General features: G+C 36.0%; 3 protein-coding genes and 1 non-coding gene across 5 annotated transcripts; 2 read left to right on the forward strand and 2 right to left on the reverse strand.

Moving 5' to 3' along the window:
- Positions 1 to 2,255: 2,255 nt before the first annotated feature.
- On the reverse strand, positions 2,256 to 2,328 carry TRNAK-CUU (transfer RNA lysine (anticodon CUU)). Its single transcript has one exon. It is a non-coding gene; the product is annotated as a tRNA-Lys (tRNA).
- Positions 2,329 to 2,405: 77 nt separating this feature from the next.
- On the forward strand, positions 2,406 to 6,782 carry LOC133704489 (uncharacterized). Its single transcript, XM_062129321.1, has 10 exons — positions 2,406 to 2,563; positions 2,642 to 2,690; positions 3,258 to 3,364; positions 3,866 to 3,911; positions 4,325 to 4,459; positions 4,588 to 4,677; positions 4,802 to 4,933; positions 5,033 to 5,116; positions 5,316 to 5,380; positions 6,255 to 6,782. Exons 1-10 carry the CDS (start codon positions 2,451 to 2,453, stop codon positions 6,439 to 6,441), a joined length of 1,008 nt encoding a protein of 335 aa, XP_061985305.1. The 5' UTR covers positions 2,406 to 2,450; the 3' UTR covers positions 6,442 to 6,782.
- A 2,725-nt stretch (positions 6,783 to 9,507) lies between these two features.
- Positions 9,508 to 10,990, forward strand: LOC133704094 (uncharacterized). Its single transcript, XM_062128836.1, has 4 exons — positions 9,508 to 9,742; positions 9,843 to 9,965; positions 10,066 to 10,227; positions 10,319 to 10,990. Exons 1-4 carry the CDS (start codon positions 9,606 to 9,608, stop codon positions 10,740 to 10,742), a joined length of 846 nt encoding a protein of 281 aa, XP_061984820.1. The 5' UTR covers positions 9,508 to 9,605; the 3' UTR covers positions 10,743 to 10,990.
- Positions 10,991 to 11,951: 961 nt separating this feature from the next.
- LOC133705529 (actin-97) lies at positions 11,952 to 15,021 on the reverse strand. Of its 2 annotated transcripts, none has more exons than XM_062130786.1 (5): positions 14,891 to 15,021; positions 13,996 to 14,065; positions 13,319 to 13,712; positions 12,328 to 12,941; positions 11,952 to 12,227 (listed from the first exon to the last, which is right to left on the reverse strand). In XM_062130786.1, the coding sequence occupies exons 2-5, from the start codon at positions 14,053 to 14,055 to the stop codon at positions 12,162 to 12,164; spliced, it is 1,134 nt and encodes a 377-aa protein (XP_061986770.1). In that variant the 5' UTR covers positions 14,056 to 14,065; positions 14,891 to 15,021; the 3' UTR covers positions 11,952 to 12,161. The 2 variants fall into 2 exon arrangements, with proteins under 2 accessions (XP_061986770.1, XP_061986771.1); XM_062130787.1 differs by having other exon boundaries at positions 14,832 to 14,984.
- Positions 15,022 to 16,440: the final 1,419 nt, after the last annotated feature.

A 16,440-nucleotide genomic window follows, 5' to 3' on the forward strand; every position in this document is an offset into this window, starting at 1 on the left:
TTAGAGATGAATCATGCCAATCCATAGCTATACATGTAATTAATTGCCATCAGCATCGCAGCAGCGTGGCGGCCTCAGTCAACCCAAAATTTCCCCTCTCCAAAGACTCAACAGTCTTTTCTTGTAAATTGTGTTAAAGATCAATATGTAAGAACTTAGATCCAACCCGAGAACCCAAATGTCGAAGTTATACTTGCAGTCCTTCAATTGTTCTTGAAGTTAGAACTTACTGTTCCAGTGCCAATATTTAACTACCTTCACATTTTGTCATTTTACCATAATGTCAAAATTTTCTTGAAATCTAAAAGGCTCTTCTACGAGCATTGCATAACAAGCACTAACAAAAGGTTAATACACATGGTGACCGAAGAGTTTGTTGGTTTATGGGTGTGATGATAAGGATACGGAGATGATATATTTGGGTCAAGAAAAAAAAGAAGAAGCCATGGGGCATGATAGAAAGAGAGAGAGCAGGTCAAGGGCCAACCTCTCCACCTCTACCAAAGCTTTATGGTCTACAAAAGTAGGGGAAGAAAAGAAAATCCTCTTCCTTTTTCACATTCCTTCTTATGGCTTTAATCATGCCATGGGAAGGCCCACCTCCAACCCATCCCTTTTCACATGAATCATGGAAGTCTCATTCCTTCTGCTCCTGAATATACAACAATAATACACCATTGCTAATCTATGCACGGTTTAATTCCATGTAGACAAGCGTGGCATGAGTACTGCACAGAGGAGTGTATTGGACTCATAAGTACTCTGTCTGCTGTTTGATCACAGGTATATCATTGGCTGTCACATGGTATCTGTCGAAACTACAGTAATTAAAATGTCCTTCCAATTAGCTTCTATGAAAATAAAGAACCCAAAAAGAAAAGAATCAGATTTAAATAGTGTACTGGTGAATCGATGTGTATATATTCAAAGGTTTCCAGTGTACTTATGTCGGGGATGGGATGGGGTGGCATCTTTATGTTGTCTTTCTTCTTTCTTGAAGATAAAAGCAACTTGCAAAAGCAGGCGATACCTGAAAACACACTATGATACTTGCCTCCTAGGAGATGCTAAATGCTTGGTTTTTCACTTTTTCTTTTTCTTAATCCGAGGAATACCTCCATCTCAGATGTGTTTACAGCAACACTTGCAAATGTTTCATTACGGTTGGCTTTCCAAAGGGATGTTAATATACAAGCCTTCAAACAGTTTGAAGAAGTGATTCGCAAGTTTGTTAGACAATTAAACCACCGACATGTCTTCAGTCCAACAACAAACACTAGGATCTTTTGTGCCTAGGATCAATTATAGGGCTTGACTTCCATATAAATAAAATGCATGAATTGAAAAGGTTCTCCAGAATTGACATTGCACTAAATTTGACTAAACTGCACCAAAACATTGATTTAAAATTCCAGACATTTTGAGTTGCGCTTCACTCTCCTCGGACATCGTGCCCGAGTTCTCGAGAAAATGTGCTGGGATGTTGAAGATGGTTTCCGTGTTTCGAGCAAGGAAATAACATTATATTTAAAGTGCTTTCTGTCCTCCAGATAAAATTAGAGGTTATCGAGTTAAGGTAAACATAATTTCAAAATTAATACAAAGATTTCAATAGTCTAGTATAATAAAATAAAAAATAATCTAATACCGTTTCAAAAAACTTGTCGATTTTTTATGCAAAACGGAGAAAAGTGGAAAGAAAATTGTTTCAAAATAATCGAAAGACCTATATTTATAACGTTGAGTGATTAATAATTGATTTTTTTATTCAAAAAATGTAACGAATACTTAAAATTTGCTTATTTAACGATCGAACGCCTTGATGTTTTAAAATATAATTTTGAAAAAAAATATTCTTAAACTTTTATTCTTTATATTATGATTCTCAAATTTGTAAATTATTTTGATGATTTAACACTTGAATTTATTTTTTCTTATACCTTGAATTCAACAAAGTGTTCATTTCATTTTTTACGTGCTTGCTAAATTGTTGAAACTTAGTTGTTTTCCAACACCATCATCTCATTTTTTTGAATTTGAATAGCGGTTGTAATGTTTCTTTTCCATTTTTTTAAAATATATTAATTCATGGGTATATGGTTAGCACTGAGCCTTACCTTATGAAGAAAGAAATTTATTCTCCATAAAAAAAACCAACAAGGTGTTAGAAAAACCATATGATTTGATTGGCAGAGCTATTCAGCGGCAAAAGATAAAGAAGTTTTGGGCCAGTTTTGAAGCGAAAAATACACAAACGCCCACCGTGGGGCTCGAACCCACGACCACAAGGTTAAGAGCCTTGCGCTCTACCAACTGAGCTAGACGGGCTTGCTGTTAACACGGTACCAATTTTGAATAGATACTAAATGTAAGTAAACAATACCAAAATATATCCGTCTAAGGAGAAGGGGCTTAAGAGAGAAGCGAGAAACAAAATAACGTCAAACAGAATGGGATTTCTATGGACGATTGCAGAACTCTTGGTAGCCTTAGTTTTCATTATAGCTTCGTCCTTGCTTACCGCAGTCGTATCTGAAGCTTATAGAAGAAGACACAACAACACGTACTTTCAATTCCTTCCGTAATAATTTAAATGTCTTTTTCAAGATTCATATATAATCTGTGTTTATTTTTTCTTTAGGCATGTTGATGCTCCTGCTTTCTTCGAGGATCCGAATTCCTTGAAACAGGTAAAATCATGACGATGATGCTTCCTTTACTTTAAGATTTCGCCTGATTTAGGGATTTTTTTTTTAATTTTTAATATAAGAAGTAGTGAACTTGATGGAGCCGAATGTTATTAACCATATGCCCTTTCTTAGTGAAGCTACGGCATTTGAAGGCGTAAATTTTCTATCTTTTCTGTGAATTATATGATATAAATCGCTATTTGAGACCCGATGCAGCTGTTTATCGAGAGCTGTTTTTTTAGTGATTTTTCATTGTCTAGATTGGTTTTAACTTTAGAATTGTTCAAACAGGAAGCTTTTCTGGTTAGGTTACTCAAGAAAGATCAAAACATAACCTTTTGACTTGAATCGAATTATGGTTTTGGGTTCGCTCGGCTTTGATTTTTATTACTAACATTTCACTGAGAATCAGGTGTACTTGCAGAAAAATAGGTATTTTGAAGAGGAAGTGGTGTGATTATTATAATTAGATCAGTATTATATGATGGCAGCACATGTGCAGTGCTATTTAATGAAATATAGAAGAGGTTTTAAGTGAATCTTACATTTATTTTTTTCTTAAAACAGGTTCCATGTCCCCATATCCATGATCCTGCTGAGAAATATATATCTTTGGTTATTCCTGCGTTTAATGAAGAGCATAGGCTTCCGGGAGCTCTTGATGAAACCATCAAGTAGGTTTCATCAAATTAATTGTAGTGTATTATAGTGGTGTTGCTTTTTAATTTTGGAGATTGTATTGAGCAAGAAGAGGCTTAGAGTATTGTAGCATTTTAGGTACATTGCATTTCCGTTTAAAAAAGAAAATTGTTTAAGCATTCTCATTGCCTCATATGCAAAATGCAAGAACAAAAATGACATAGACTTAGACAAATACAATAATTAAATGAGGACACGGTGATAGGGAAACTCACTTGTAAATCATGGATCTGCTTGTGCAATATGCTCTCATTGGTCAGCAACTTGCCATCCAAAAGAATGTTCAATTTTTTTTTTCTCAACCCATTTTTTGCGTGATCTTGTTTTGTTATGGTATATGAGAAAATAAGGATAGGAGATATGAGGAATACAGTTTCCTAGTAGTGATCCCATAAAGTAATTAATTGGATCAATAACTATTTGCAATAGAACTAAGCTGTTGGGATTTTAATGTTATCTGTGTTTTCACTTTGTAGTTATCTTCAAGAGCGTGCAGCAAAGGATAAGTCATTTACTTATGAGGTACCTTTTGTTCTTGAAATATGCTGGATCATTTTTTTTTCCACAGCTAGTGATGAATGATATAATGTATAGTTGTGAGAATCATCCAATGCGTGAGAGTTTTTTGATAGTGGTTTCTGGAGCATCATTTTGGTGAAAGCTACAGTACTGTAATTGGAAAAACAAGAAAAGAGAATCCTACCAGGAATTCCATGAAGATGTTAGCTTGTATCCCTTTCATCTCAAAATTTTAGGTGTACTAATTAAGCTAAAAACCTTTTGTTTAGCGTGCTGTTCTATTTACAAATTGAGAGCTGTATAGTGATTGATGCTCTGCCGGTTGTGTTATTACTGTTATGAACAATCGAGGATGAGCTATGTTCCTAGCATTTTCTTCATCTTTACATTGTCTAAATAAATGAGTTTCTGAAAAGGTGGTGATTGTTGATGATGGAAGTGCTGATGCGACAAAACGAGTAGCTTTTGACTTCGTAAAGAAATACACAGTGGATAATGTAAGGGTTATCCTTCTTGGTAGAAATCATGGCAAAGGAGAAGCTATTAGAAAAGTGAGTATAATCTAAGCTGTTCTTTGATGCAGTTATGTAATCTTTAATTCAGTTATGTCCCATGTTTTCTCCCATGTTCACAACAACTCATTGAAGCTTTTTACCTATGTGAAAGCATTGTAAAACAGGGCATGCTTCATTCACGTGGTGAACTACTTCTAATGCTGGATGCCGATGGGGCAACCAAGGTTACGGACTTAGAGAAACTAGAAAATCAGGTTTGTGTTAGCTATGGCAAGTTTAGTGGGTAAAAACATTGTAAATTTTTTCTTTCCTTTTTTTTATAAGAAAATAGCTATTGCAATAACTTCACTTCAGACCATCTAATGCTTTGCCTATCAGATCCATGCAGTTGCTAGAAAGGAGTTCCGTTTAGAAGAGTCAATATCTAGCGGTTCAAGTTTTAGAATATCTGATATCCCACTTGCTGCCTTTGGTTCCCGTGCTCACCTTGAGGAGAAGGCTTTGGCTACAGTTCAGTCTGATTGATTTTTCTCACAAATTCATTTTTTTTTCTTTAGCATCCTTATTTTATGGTGGCCTTTAGTTGATCTTCTTGCCTTCATTTCTCAGAGGAAATGGTACCGCAATTTTCTTATGAAAGGCTTTCATCTTGTGGTTCTCTTGACTGCTGGTTCTGGAATTCATGACACACAGGTAAATTTCTGCAATATTTATACGCATGCATGCACCCAAGCACACACTCACTTGTGGTTGTTGGTTTGACACTGGCATGGACTCTCCTTTTTTAGAAACTTTAGTCAAAGCCTCGAAGCTCATGTACTGTAATGGGGTGAATATGCTTTCTTTTTGTTTTTTGTTTTTTTTCCTTGATGCGATCTTTCGTGCATTACAGTGTGGTTTTAAGATGTTTACTAGGGCCGCTGCCCGAAAGCTTTACACAAACATCCGGTTGAAGAGGCAAGTATAAACAGTAACAATTAATTTTATCTTCTCCTAGCTTGTAAAATTCGTTAGAAAAAACAAAGTATACTGATATTTGTATTTACACATGCTACTTGCTGTACAATGAGGCTACTGTCATAGCATCACCACTCAAGGGGCTGGCTGCAGGGGGGGGGAATATGGGCACATATTGCAAGTCATCTTTTTTTTTTGTTTTGTTTTGAGGGAGGGGGAGGCTTGTGATAATATCACACCAATTCATGCTTAAATAGTGTCCTTTGAGCTGTTGATCCACTTCGGATAAATTCTTAAGCTAGGCACCTTGGAAGAGTTCAAAACAACATTGATTTTTCTTTTGATTGCTCCTTGTACAGTTTATGTTGTTTAGGCTCTGTTTGTTTATGTGGTATTGCATGTGTTTTACTCCAATCATATATTTAAGTACTTGGTTAATCAACACATGCTAAAGTTGTCCCAAACTCTCTCTTGAAACCTTGGTTAAGAAAAGCTACCATTTGTAGCTTTTTTATAACTTTTTAAAACCGTAACTGTAAAAGTTATCACAATATCAAACACACATTTTTTCTAGGCAAGTGCTTAATTTTAGCTAAACTTATAAAAAAACTCATTAACATTCTTAAATGTAAACCCTGCAAAACTTTTGTTTAGATCGTCAAACTTAAATTCATTTGATTGAAATAATTAATGAATCAAAATGAGCATATGCAAAAGAATAGGCAAGTAGGATTGTTGTTTCTCATGCAAACCAATTGTGGAAATGAATTCGGTAGACTAGTAGTTGTGTTTGGCCACCATTTCTTTCTTTTTGCAATCTGCTCGCTTTTATTCTTTCTTATAGGAACCAATATATATCATGTGCTTTGTGCAGATGGTGCTTCGATGTTGAGTTGGTTTTCCTATGCAAATGGTTTGGTATCCCTGTGATTGAGATTTCTGTAAACTGGACTGAAATCCCAGGATCCAAGATGAACCCATTAAGCATTCCCAACATGCTCTGGGAGCTAGCGCTCATGTCCATGGGATATAGGACTAGAATGTGGAAAATTTGCAGCTGAGGCTTTTCATTTGGAGTTTATTTATGAGAAGTGTTGCGATCTTCTTGGCATTTCTGCTCTCAAGTTATTCTGACACTTGATTAGGCAACGTTAGGGCATACAAACTACGGAATACACCATTACAATGAACACCATTTCTAACCCTGCGGTTTCTGTGGGCACTACTGTTTGAGGAGCACATTTTTCGATTCGTCTTCCTTGCTCTTGATTTTTGTATCATTATTTAGAATCATATTAACAGAGCATGTGATCAAATTATGCAGCTCATTGGAATAACAATGGAGGGATGTCAGTGCGGACCCCTTTCGTTTGAATTCTAAGATGGAAAATTTAAAATGCCATCCACCATTACTTTTTCCGCAGATTGTAGACCATGCATGACATGAGGCCTCCTATTCTCCTCGCTGCTCTTATTCAACGGATGAGATTTTTAATCTGTGTTTTTGGGTCCTATGATCCAGTATGCTATTGCGAGCGCTTCTGATATTCAAACAACGAATCTCGACAGTGAAACACAACAGCGTCCTCATCAGCACTACACAATCATGTTTCTGTTCTCTCTTTGGTGCTCCATGGAAAAGCTCTCAGAGGGATTTCAACCAAATAGACAATGTCTTGAAGATTTTAAAAGGAAAAAAATTAAGCAACATCAACCGTGGAGCCTAACCGGCACCCTCAATGCTCTTAAGGCTAATAACAACTGGGCTGTACCATGTGAAAAATTATTAGAAAGAATAGGTAAAGTATATAGGCCTGGCTCGGACATCTCCTTTCAACTGGGCCCGTATGTTTTTGCGAGATTGGAATTTTTTTTTTTTGCTTTACATTAATTTATTAAAAAAATTTAAATTTTTTAAATTTGTTAATTTTAAAAATAAATTTTAAATAATAATAATACTATATTATTTTAATGTATTTTTAAATAAAAAAATAATTTAAAAAACAATTATTATTACAGTATAAAAAATACCCGGCAATAGATAGGAGTGAGTGGCTGAAATCGCAAAGCAAAGTCTTTCCAAAATTCTGAGGCAAGTCGATGCAAATGAAAGGAATTCTATAATAATAATAATAATAATAATAATAATAATAATAAAGCGTGACGATTAAGATGGCTGTGTTGCGGGCTGAACAACCAAGATGGCTCGCCGGTTGGTTGGTTTTAGAGACTGACGATTAACAAATGATTTAGGGAACGGGGTTAGATGTATCTTTTCCATGAGAACATGCTAGTTTGACAATATACACGTATCCTTTAATGGCTTGGTATATTTTGCTACCAAATTGCGGCCTAACATGGAGCGGGTGGAGATTGAACCATGAGCGGTCCAAGCTTATAAGGGTCAGTTGAAGTTGGTCTGGTTTGCCTAAGCTCTTCATTCTTCACGTGAAGAAGTGGGATGGAACCCACATCGTTACTCCCAGTACAATCACAGGTTCACCACCAAAAATTAATTATTATAAGTAAATCTAAAAAGTGCTGGAATTTAGTTTGCAAAATATGCTGCGGACTTATAAAATAATATCAACGCAATGTTTTTTTTTATTTTATCTTTTCATCTTCTTCTTTGTTTTTTTAGCTTTTGTTGAATCAAATTGTATACCAATCTAGACTAGTTTGTTAGAGAATGAGGAGATTAAAAAATAAAATACCAAAGTGAAAAGGATTGAGAAAATAGGTGATATTTTTAGATTTTAGGGTGACATATTAATTCTGCCCTTAAAATATTTTTTATTGGGGATAATTTCGTAATTTCATAATGATTCATTTGACATTTCAGAATTTAAAATATCAATTATGTTTTTTTCATTTTATAATACACAATGAAAAGCCCCTTATACCCTTGGATTTTTTTTTTTTAAGTTTATGTTTCTATCTTTTTCATTTTTATTAAACAATTAAATGACTCACATGTCACTGGGAGTGGATTTTCCATGCCTCACATTCAAGATTGTGTTTGTATTTTTACTTTAATATTTTATAATTATAGGTTTGGGTTAGGGGCAATTGTGTGATTTAATATATACATAAATTATTTAAAAAAAAGTTTCCAACACATGCATTTAGTGCGTGGACAATCCCTATGCCTTTAGGGCAGCACATTCAATCTGTCTGGTGAAACGTTACCTTTCGTGGTAGTATTTGAAACGCCTTAGTATTGCCTTCTCAAGGAGGCGACATGTGTGGACAAAGGCCGCAAGGTTTGGCTCTTCTAACAATTTTTTTTTTTTTTTTATCTTTTCCATAAAAAATCATGCTTTGCATTTAAAATTTCAAGGTGGTTTCTTTAATTTAAAATATTTGAGTATCGCTTCTTATTCTTTTAATATGTAAGTTTTGATATTGATATTTTTCTAAGTTGTTTATTTATTTTTAATTTTATTTTTCAATCTAATTTTTTTATATTTTTTTTAAGATTTGGCCTCGATTCTTTTTTTTCTTCCTTTTTTCCTTTTTTTTTAAGCTTTTAATTGTTTTCAATTTTATTTTTTAATAAAAAAAATTTAATTTGTTATTATTTTAAAATTTGATCCTTGTTTTCTTGGTGGTTTTTTTTCTAATTCTTTTGTGAAATTGATTTTTTTCTTTAATTTAGCCCTTCAATCCAAAATTATTCATCCTTTGTTTTTTTTCTTAAATATCTAACCCTTATTATTTTAATTATTATTTTTTAAAAAAAATCTTTTTAATTAATTTTTTTTAACTCGTGAGCAAGTGATATTCCTGTAATTTTTAATCTCTTGAATCCTGATATTTGAGTAGATTGTCTACGACCTAATCCAAAATCAATCGTGGCTATCAACTAAACTTTATGCCAAAACTATGTATAAAATATACACATTTCCTATACGTCGACCTGATCAAGTTCTAGAGGGGCAAATGACAAGACAGCAAAGATGTTCAATGACCAAATTTACCACACAGTTTCCACGTTAGTGGTATAATGCTGGCCTGTTGAAACTTGAAATCTTTCGCTGACTTCTATCCTTTTACCTTTAAATATTCACTTACATGTCTTTCCCCTCTCATTTCATACGCAGACATGCACTTTTGAAGAGTAGTTGGTGTTTGTTGCTGCTAATGGAGTAGTTGCATGTATTACGTACGCGACTGAGAACTCCGAGAGAAAACAAAGTGAAATATTCTTCTCAGGTCAAAGAACATGGCTATGCTTCTAAACAAAAACAGCAAGATGGGCAGCCCTCTTCTCCATGAATTCAAGAGGCAAGCTTCTTTCTTCTTCAAAGAGAAAATCAAAACTGCTCGTTTGGCACTAACTGATGTTACACCAACAGAACTGTAAGTTAATTCTCCTTCTCGTTTTTTGTTAGTTTATATGATTTCGATGCCATACAATTATTAATCAACCCTTTTCCTGGTTGGTTCAAACTGTTCGAAGGTTGACAGAAGAGATCACAAATGGAGATCTTTGGGCTCCAGATACACGTGCTATGGGTGTTATTTCACGGGCTGCTTTTGAAGTTGATGATTACTGTAGAATTGTGGACATTCTACACAAGAGGTTTATATTTGTATATTGGGATTAGATTAATCTATTTGTCCTCTATGAAACTTAGAGATTATACTGAAGGATCTATGTTTCTTCTTCGTTTCCAATTCAGGTTGATGAAATTTGATAGGAAAAACTGGAGAGTCTTTTACAAGACTCTGCTTCTATTGGAACACCTGCTAACCCATGGACCTCTACGGGTTGCTGATGAGTTTCAGTGTGATAAAGATGCCATTAAGGAGATGGCTAGCTTTCAGTTTGTCGATGAGAAAGGGTCGGTAGAGTTGCTTATTGACAAATTAATTGATATACAATTTTAAGGGCTGTAGCCTCCGATTTTTATAGTTTTTTGGTTTCGTTTGCAGATTCAACTGGGGATCAAGTGTTAGAAAACTATCCGAGAGAATCCTGGAGCTACTTGAAAATGAACAGTTTCTCAAAGAAGAGAGGGCAAGCGCTCGTAAGTTAACACGAGAGATTCAAGGGTTTGGTAGCTTCTCCCAACGATCCTCTTCAGCTGAGGAAAGCTTAAAAGCATTAGGCTTCAGGACACGTTTGAGGTGTAACTCTATCTATAGCCATCAACACAATCAAGAAAAAGATGACGAGTTTATGGACTCGAAGGGGAAGCTTTTGCACGAGGAAAGAATCCAAATCCATGAGTATACCAGCCATCCAGCACTTGGAAACCAAGAAAATATTAGCAGAGAGGAATATACTGCAGAAGATCATCCATTCTGCGACCATCATCATCATACAACAGTATCCCTACTTTCTGATGCAGAATGAACTTTCCAAACTGTTTTTTTTTCCCTACTGGTTTGAGAGGACGTGAAGAAAAAAGAGAATGTGAAGATATATATGTGAAATAGGCCGAGTTTGTGTGTTCATATAAATGAGAGTTCTTAATTAAACAGACAACATATTTAGCAAACCATAAAATGTCTTATAAGATTCAAAAGTTTGTTCGCATCTTTACTGTCAAATCCAGCACACTTGTATTGTATTAAGAAAAAAGAAATATTCATTGTTTTTCAGTCTGTTTCTCCTCAGCAGAAGCACTTTCCACTGCAAGCAGTGTCTGCAAACAGAAGAATTAAAAGAGTCGGTGAGTTAGACATTTTATCGGACACTGTGAGCAGAGGGAAAGTTCGGAGATATAGAGGGAAAGAGGGATGGGTGTTGTTACAAGGCTGGGTTTGTACATGTTGCATGTGGACAACAGAGGCGCCGGCAAGAAGCGAGACAAATACAGCAACGCATGACCTCCCAAGTGAAGGAGTGCCCGTTGGTTGCTTTCCTGCTCCGAATTTTTTATTCATTTCTGGATTTCAGAAAACTATCAATGGGTCTGGTACTGCAATCTGCAGGTTCTAACTTTTTTGATTAAGTCCTAATAATTCAATAAAGATGGATCATATATTGGGCCGGTACCTGGGCTTGAGGATGATTGGGTTTTGGCCCAAGATTCGGTCAGAATTTCCTCCCTAAGTTTTGTCCCGGACATGTCCAAATTAACTGAAAACTCGATCCCAAAAGTGAAGACTTACTGAAAGTGGTGTTGATCTGGCATGCAGCTATTGAAATCAAGATCACTAAAGCAAACCCCTTCTATAACCTTAGGAGTTAGGATTTGTGCCCTTCTGTAGAGCATCGGTTACAAGTTAAAACTTTACCCCTCTTATCCCATTAGGGCTTAGAAAGTGATTGGCAATTAAGGTGCAAAGAACAGCCCATGATTTTTAATTCGATATCCTTTTCTAACATTAAAAATCGAAATCAGCTTTTAAATGCCATCTTTCAATATTTTTTAGCATTTTTTGAAACACGGCCATGGAGACTGGTTTGATGCCAGGCTTTTAATCATATTCAGTCCCAAGTTCCTTGTACTTCACGTGCAATATTGTTGCTGTAAATGACTCCTCAAATAACTCATGCAAATTAAGCAAGGACGTCCCCCAAAAACAAAATTAAGGGCTTTAGGGTGGTGGTGCAAAAGAATCAAAACATCTCGGGATATTACTAATGAAAGAATTGGACCAACTCTGGCAATCAACTCCTCGCCTTCTCAAAAACCATCACTCCAACATTACAATAAACATAGATGGATAGCAAAGCTACAGTGAAAGGGTGCAAGCTGCACCACTTCTTTCCGAGAAATATAGCATTTTTTTTCTTTTTTCTTCGACAATACCACCCTCGAAGCATTTAGAAGCACTTCCGATGCACAATTGATGGCCCTGACTCGTCATACTCTGCCTTTGCAATCCACATCTGCACTCGAAGAAACAAGCAAGGAAGCAATCCGGTCAGAAACCAATGTTAGAGTAAGCTTTCTATCAAGAACCATGCATGTACATAGATTTTAACTAACCTGCTGGAAGGTGCTAAGGGATGCCAAGATTGAACCACCAATCCAGACACTGTATTTCCTTTCTGGTGGTGCAACCACCTTGATTTTCATGCTGCTTGGGGCTAGTGCAGAGATTTCCTTGCTCATTCTGTCAGCAATTCCTGGGAACATAGTTGAACCACCACTGAGGACAATGTTACCATACAAGTCTTTCCTGATATCAACATCACACTTCATGATGGAGTTGTATGTGGTCTCGTGGATGCCTGCTGCTTCCATTCCGATCATTGATGGTTGGAAGAGGACCTCTGGGCAACGGAAACGTTCAGCACCAATGGTGATGACCTGCCCATCAGGCAATTCATAGCTCTTTTCAACTGCTGAGCTGGTCTTGGAGGTCTCTAGCTCCTGCTCGTAGTCAAGAGCAATGTAAGCTAGCTTTTCCTTCATGTCCCTCACAATTTCCCGTTCAGCTGTGGTTGTGAAAGAATAACCACGCTCAGTGAGGATCTTCATCAAGGAGTCAGTGAGGTCACGGCCAGCCAGGTCAAGACGAAGGATGGCATGTGGAAGGGCATACCCCTCATATATGGGGACTGTATGGCTGACACCGTCACCAGAGTCCAACACAATACCTGCACAGCAAATCCACAACCAGTAAATAGGGTATCCTAGAACAAAAGGACATGCCTTCAAAGAAGGCAGTGGACTAACAAGCTCAAGATTTTCAAAAAGAAATTGAACAAGACAATAAAAATAATTGGAAAACATCAAACACATCTAAGCAAAAAACTGAGGAAAAACAACGGGAAAGGAGCCAACTGCAATGAGAAAACTCTAAATAAATCTAAACAGATGGAACAGCAGCTCCAAGAATCAACCTAAACAAGTCATATTTAGTCCTCTCCAAAACAATCTGTATTGGCACATAAAATATTACTAATTAAACACGACCAGTTTACGTTTACAATTTAAACCCTCTGAATATTAACGAAATCATTTGACCACTTACCAGTTGTACGACCACTGGCATACAAGGACAGGACAGCCTGAATGGCAACATACATAGCAGGAGTGTTGAAGGTCTCAAACATGATCTGTGTCATCTTCTCACGATTAGCCTTGGGGTTCAGAGGAGCCTCGGTTAGGAGCACTGGATGCTCTTCTGGGGCAACACGAAGCTCGTTGTAGAAGGTATGATGCCATATCTTTTCCATATCATCCCAGTTGCTCACAATACCATGCTCAATTGGGTATTTCAAAGTTAAGATACCTCTCTTGGACTGAGCCTCATCACCGACATACGCATCTTTCTGGCCCATGCCAACCATCACACCAGTGTGACGAGGACGACCAACAATACTGGGAAAGACAGCTCTTGGAGCATCATCTCCAGCAAATCCAGCCTAAAAGCAAATATTGCAATCAGTTCTCCCGAAAACAATACATAAACAATACACAAATTTAGAAAATTAAATATGTTTAAAGCAGTTTCCAGAAAGAAGATTTATTCTTTACAGCATGATAAGCTCTAAATACATTTGCAAGCAATTTAGGAAAGGATCTTCCTATCCAAAGCAAGTAACACTGGAAATAAATTTGGTGAAATTTTCAACAACTTCATGCGTATTTCTATAAGAAGATCAGAACAATTTCTTTCTACAAAAACAATAAAGTCGAATGGCATACCTTGACCATTCCAGTTCCATTGTCGCAAACGAGTGGCTGAATATCCTCTGCGTCTGCCATCTTCTACTGCCTGGAATACCAAACGGTGATAATCAACAAAAAAAGGAATAAATTTCTTTTATCCAGCAAAGCAAAAACATCAAAATCATCTCCTAACTAGCCATGCATTAATGCAAAACGGAGTAAAAAATAAAATATTGAAAAAAAAAGAACACAAACAAGAAAATGAGGTTTTTCTCATTCATCAGTTAAAAAACAAACAGCATCATTGCAAATCAATGTATCACATCCATAGATCCCATGTCTTATTACACAAACACCTAAATCTGCAAATCTAACTACTGAACAATGCCCCCCCAAAAAAAGAAAATGTAATGGCAAACCAACCGTCGTGTTTCTGTGTCTTAAAAACAGAAAAGTAATCGATTAGGAAAAATAAAGTGAACAAATATATCGCATCAAAATCAAAATGCATAAAAAAGACTTAAGAGAAGAGGCAAGTAAATCTCGAATATCATTTCAGAATAATGTTAAATCACATTTTTAAAGCAATTGCAAACGAAATCTAAAGACACAGACATAAAGAAAAGTGAGCATTTAGACTCCATTTCCAACATTGTAATTACAGTAAAATTTACGGTCTTCACTGTTAATTTCCCAATTTTCCTTCTGATTTTAAACAAAACAAAGCCGGGAATAATAATAAAACCAGATCCAAACATGGGATTAAGAAGAATCCAAAATGCAGATAAAAAAAAATGATTTGCGAGCATGAATCGCACATTACAAAATACTAAAATGCAAAATGCAGAATCAAAAGGAGATCAGATCCAGACCGCTATACAGCAGATCGAAAAGATAGAAGAGCGATTGATTGAAAAAGAAAAGGACCGACCTTGTTATAGGAGGGACTTTGAGAGAGTGAGCGAGGCGACTACGCACACAAACAAAACTCAAATGTTTTTTTTTTTTTTTGAGCTTTTGGAAAGAGAAAGGAAGAAGCTCAATATATGGAACTCGAGATGAGTTGTGGGCCGTTGGATTCTTTTATTGTTATTTTGTGGGCACAACTTACAGAGAGGAACGCGTCATGCGCTCTTCTTTTTTCATATTTATTTCCTATCTATCTGGGGTTATTATTTCTTGCTGGATCCAGCTCCTCACGGTTTTCCGGTCATTTCCTTTTTCTTCTCCTTCCTGTCTTCTCTATTTTACCCCTCCTCTTTTTTCCCTTCTTACAAATCTTACCTGCACGTAGTGTTCTTGCTTGGCATGGTGTATTTTTGAAATGTTTTGATTTTTTTTAGTTTTGAATTAATTTTTTATGTTTTTTTATTGTTTTAATGTATAAATATCAAAAATAAATTTTAAAAAATAAAAAAATTATTTTAATATATTTTTAAATAAATAACACTTTAAAAATAACCTCTACCATACTCTAAACAAATCATAATAAATTACTATTATTGTTTTTTTCCTTTTTTGCATAAGTTGTTATATTTCTTACAATATGCTGTCAGGATCTCTTTTTTATCTCTTAAATGAAAAGGCTAGAATTCAACAATGAGATTAGCTCAATTTTCGTGGATGAGTATAATTTTATTACAAAAAATAATTAAAAAATCTACCATACTATTTAGAGCACACAACCGTTCTAGAACATAAACTTGAGAAGATGTGTTTAATAATATGAAAAAAAAGGGTTTCGAAGGAGATGATGGATTAGTGCTGATCGAGCTACTCTTCTTCAAGTTTCTATTTTATTTTTAAATACCATTAGTACAGGCTACAGCCCACTACCTGAGTATTTTAAGAGTGAGCTGCACATGTGCATAGCTGCGACAACTTTTCCCTTCATGAGTAAAAAGGGTAGGAACATTCCTTTGATTATGAAATGGCCAGGTATGGAAGAATCAAAGATTTTGTTGGATAAATGATGCAGCCTAGCGTCTGCCTTTTGTGCTAAAATGACCATTCTAAACTAGGTGGAGCTACGTTTTCCAGCACATAACAGTTGGAGCGCGCTTCCATGGCTCGGGCCCTTTCTCTTTTACTTGGACAATGCTAGCATTGGAACCACAAGGGTGGGCTCGTTTTGGAGCAAAAAGGCTGAAACCTTCGATTTTCTGTAGTGTAGACGCCTGGTTTTTTTCCCTCCCCGTAAAGTGGTTACCGTACAAGCAGCAGAATGCAACCATTGGCAATGATGATTTGGTCACCAATGTTCCACGTATGCGACGCATCAATGATCGATTCCACCAGACCTCTAAGCTTTAGATAAACACCAAATACAATGTCAGGGGATTGAACGAGCTTGCACGTAGAAGATGTAGTTTTGGCGCTGCAATTTGTGGGTTTTCTCATGGATGGATGCAGCAGCATGAGAGCATCTCTCCAACAGAAAAGCTAAATGAAGACTCAAACATTAAAAATTATAGTTTTTAT

The sequence above is a fragment of the Populus nigra genome, chromosome 10, assembly GCF_951802175.1.
Source record: "Populus nigra chromosome 10, ddPopNigr1.1, whole genome shotgun sequence".
Lineage (NCBI taxonomy): Eukaryota > Viridiplantae > Streptophyta > Magnoliopsida > Malpighiales > Salicaceae > Populus > Populus nigra.

What these genes read in the sequence shown, in the direction of transcription:
- LOC133704489 (XM_062129321.1), top strand. Translation starts at nt 2,451, where the DNA reads ATGGGATTTCTATGGACGATTGCAGAACTCTTGGTAGCCTTAGTTTTC. An exon ending in AGAAGAAGACACAACAACAC is followed by an intron (nt 2,564 to 2,641) that starts GTACTTTCAATT and finishes TTTTTTCTTTAG; the next exon opens with GCATGTTGATGCTCCTGCTT. An exon ending in ATAAGTCATTTACTTATGAG is followed by an intron (nt 3,912 to 4,324) that starts GTACCTTTTGTT and finishes GTTTCTGAAAAG; the next exon opens with GTGGTGATTGTTGATGATGG.
- LOC133704094 (XM_062128836.1), top strand. Translation starts at nt 9,606, where the DNA reads ATGGCTATGCTTCTAAACAAAAACAGCAAGATGGGCAGCCCTCTTCTC. An exon ending in GTGGACATTCTACACAAGAG is followed by an intron (nt 9,966 to 10,065) that starts GTTTATATTTGT and finishes TTTCCAATTCAG; the next exon opens with GTTGATGAAATTTGATAGGA. An exon ending in CAGTTTGTCGATGAGAAAGG is followed by an intron (nt 10,228 to 10,318) that starts GTCGGTAGAGTT and finishes TTTCGTTTGCAG; the next exon opens with ATTCAACTGGGGATCAAGTG.
- LOC133705529 (XM_062130786.1), bottom strand. Translation starts at nt 14,055, where the DNA reads ATGGCAGACGCAGAGGATATTCAGCCACTCGTTTGCGACAATGGAACT. An exon ending in TGCCAGTGGTCGTACAACTG is followed by an intron (nt 12,942 to 13,318) that starts GTAAGTGGTCAA and finishes TTTGCTGTGCAG; the next exon opens with GTATTGTGTTGGACTCTGGT. An exon ending in CCCTTAGCACCTTCCAGCAG is followed by an intron (nt 12,228 to 12,327) that starts GTTAGTTAAAAT and finishes CTTCGAGTGCAG; the next exon opens with ATGTGGATTGCAAAGGCAGA.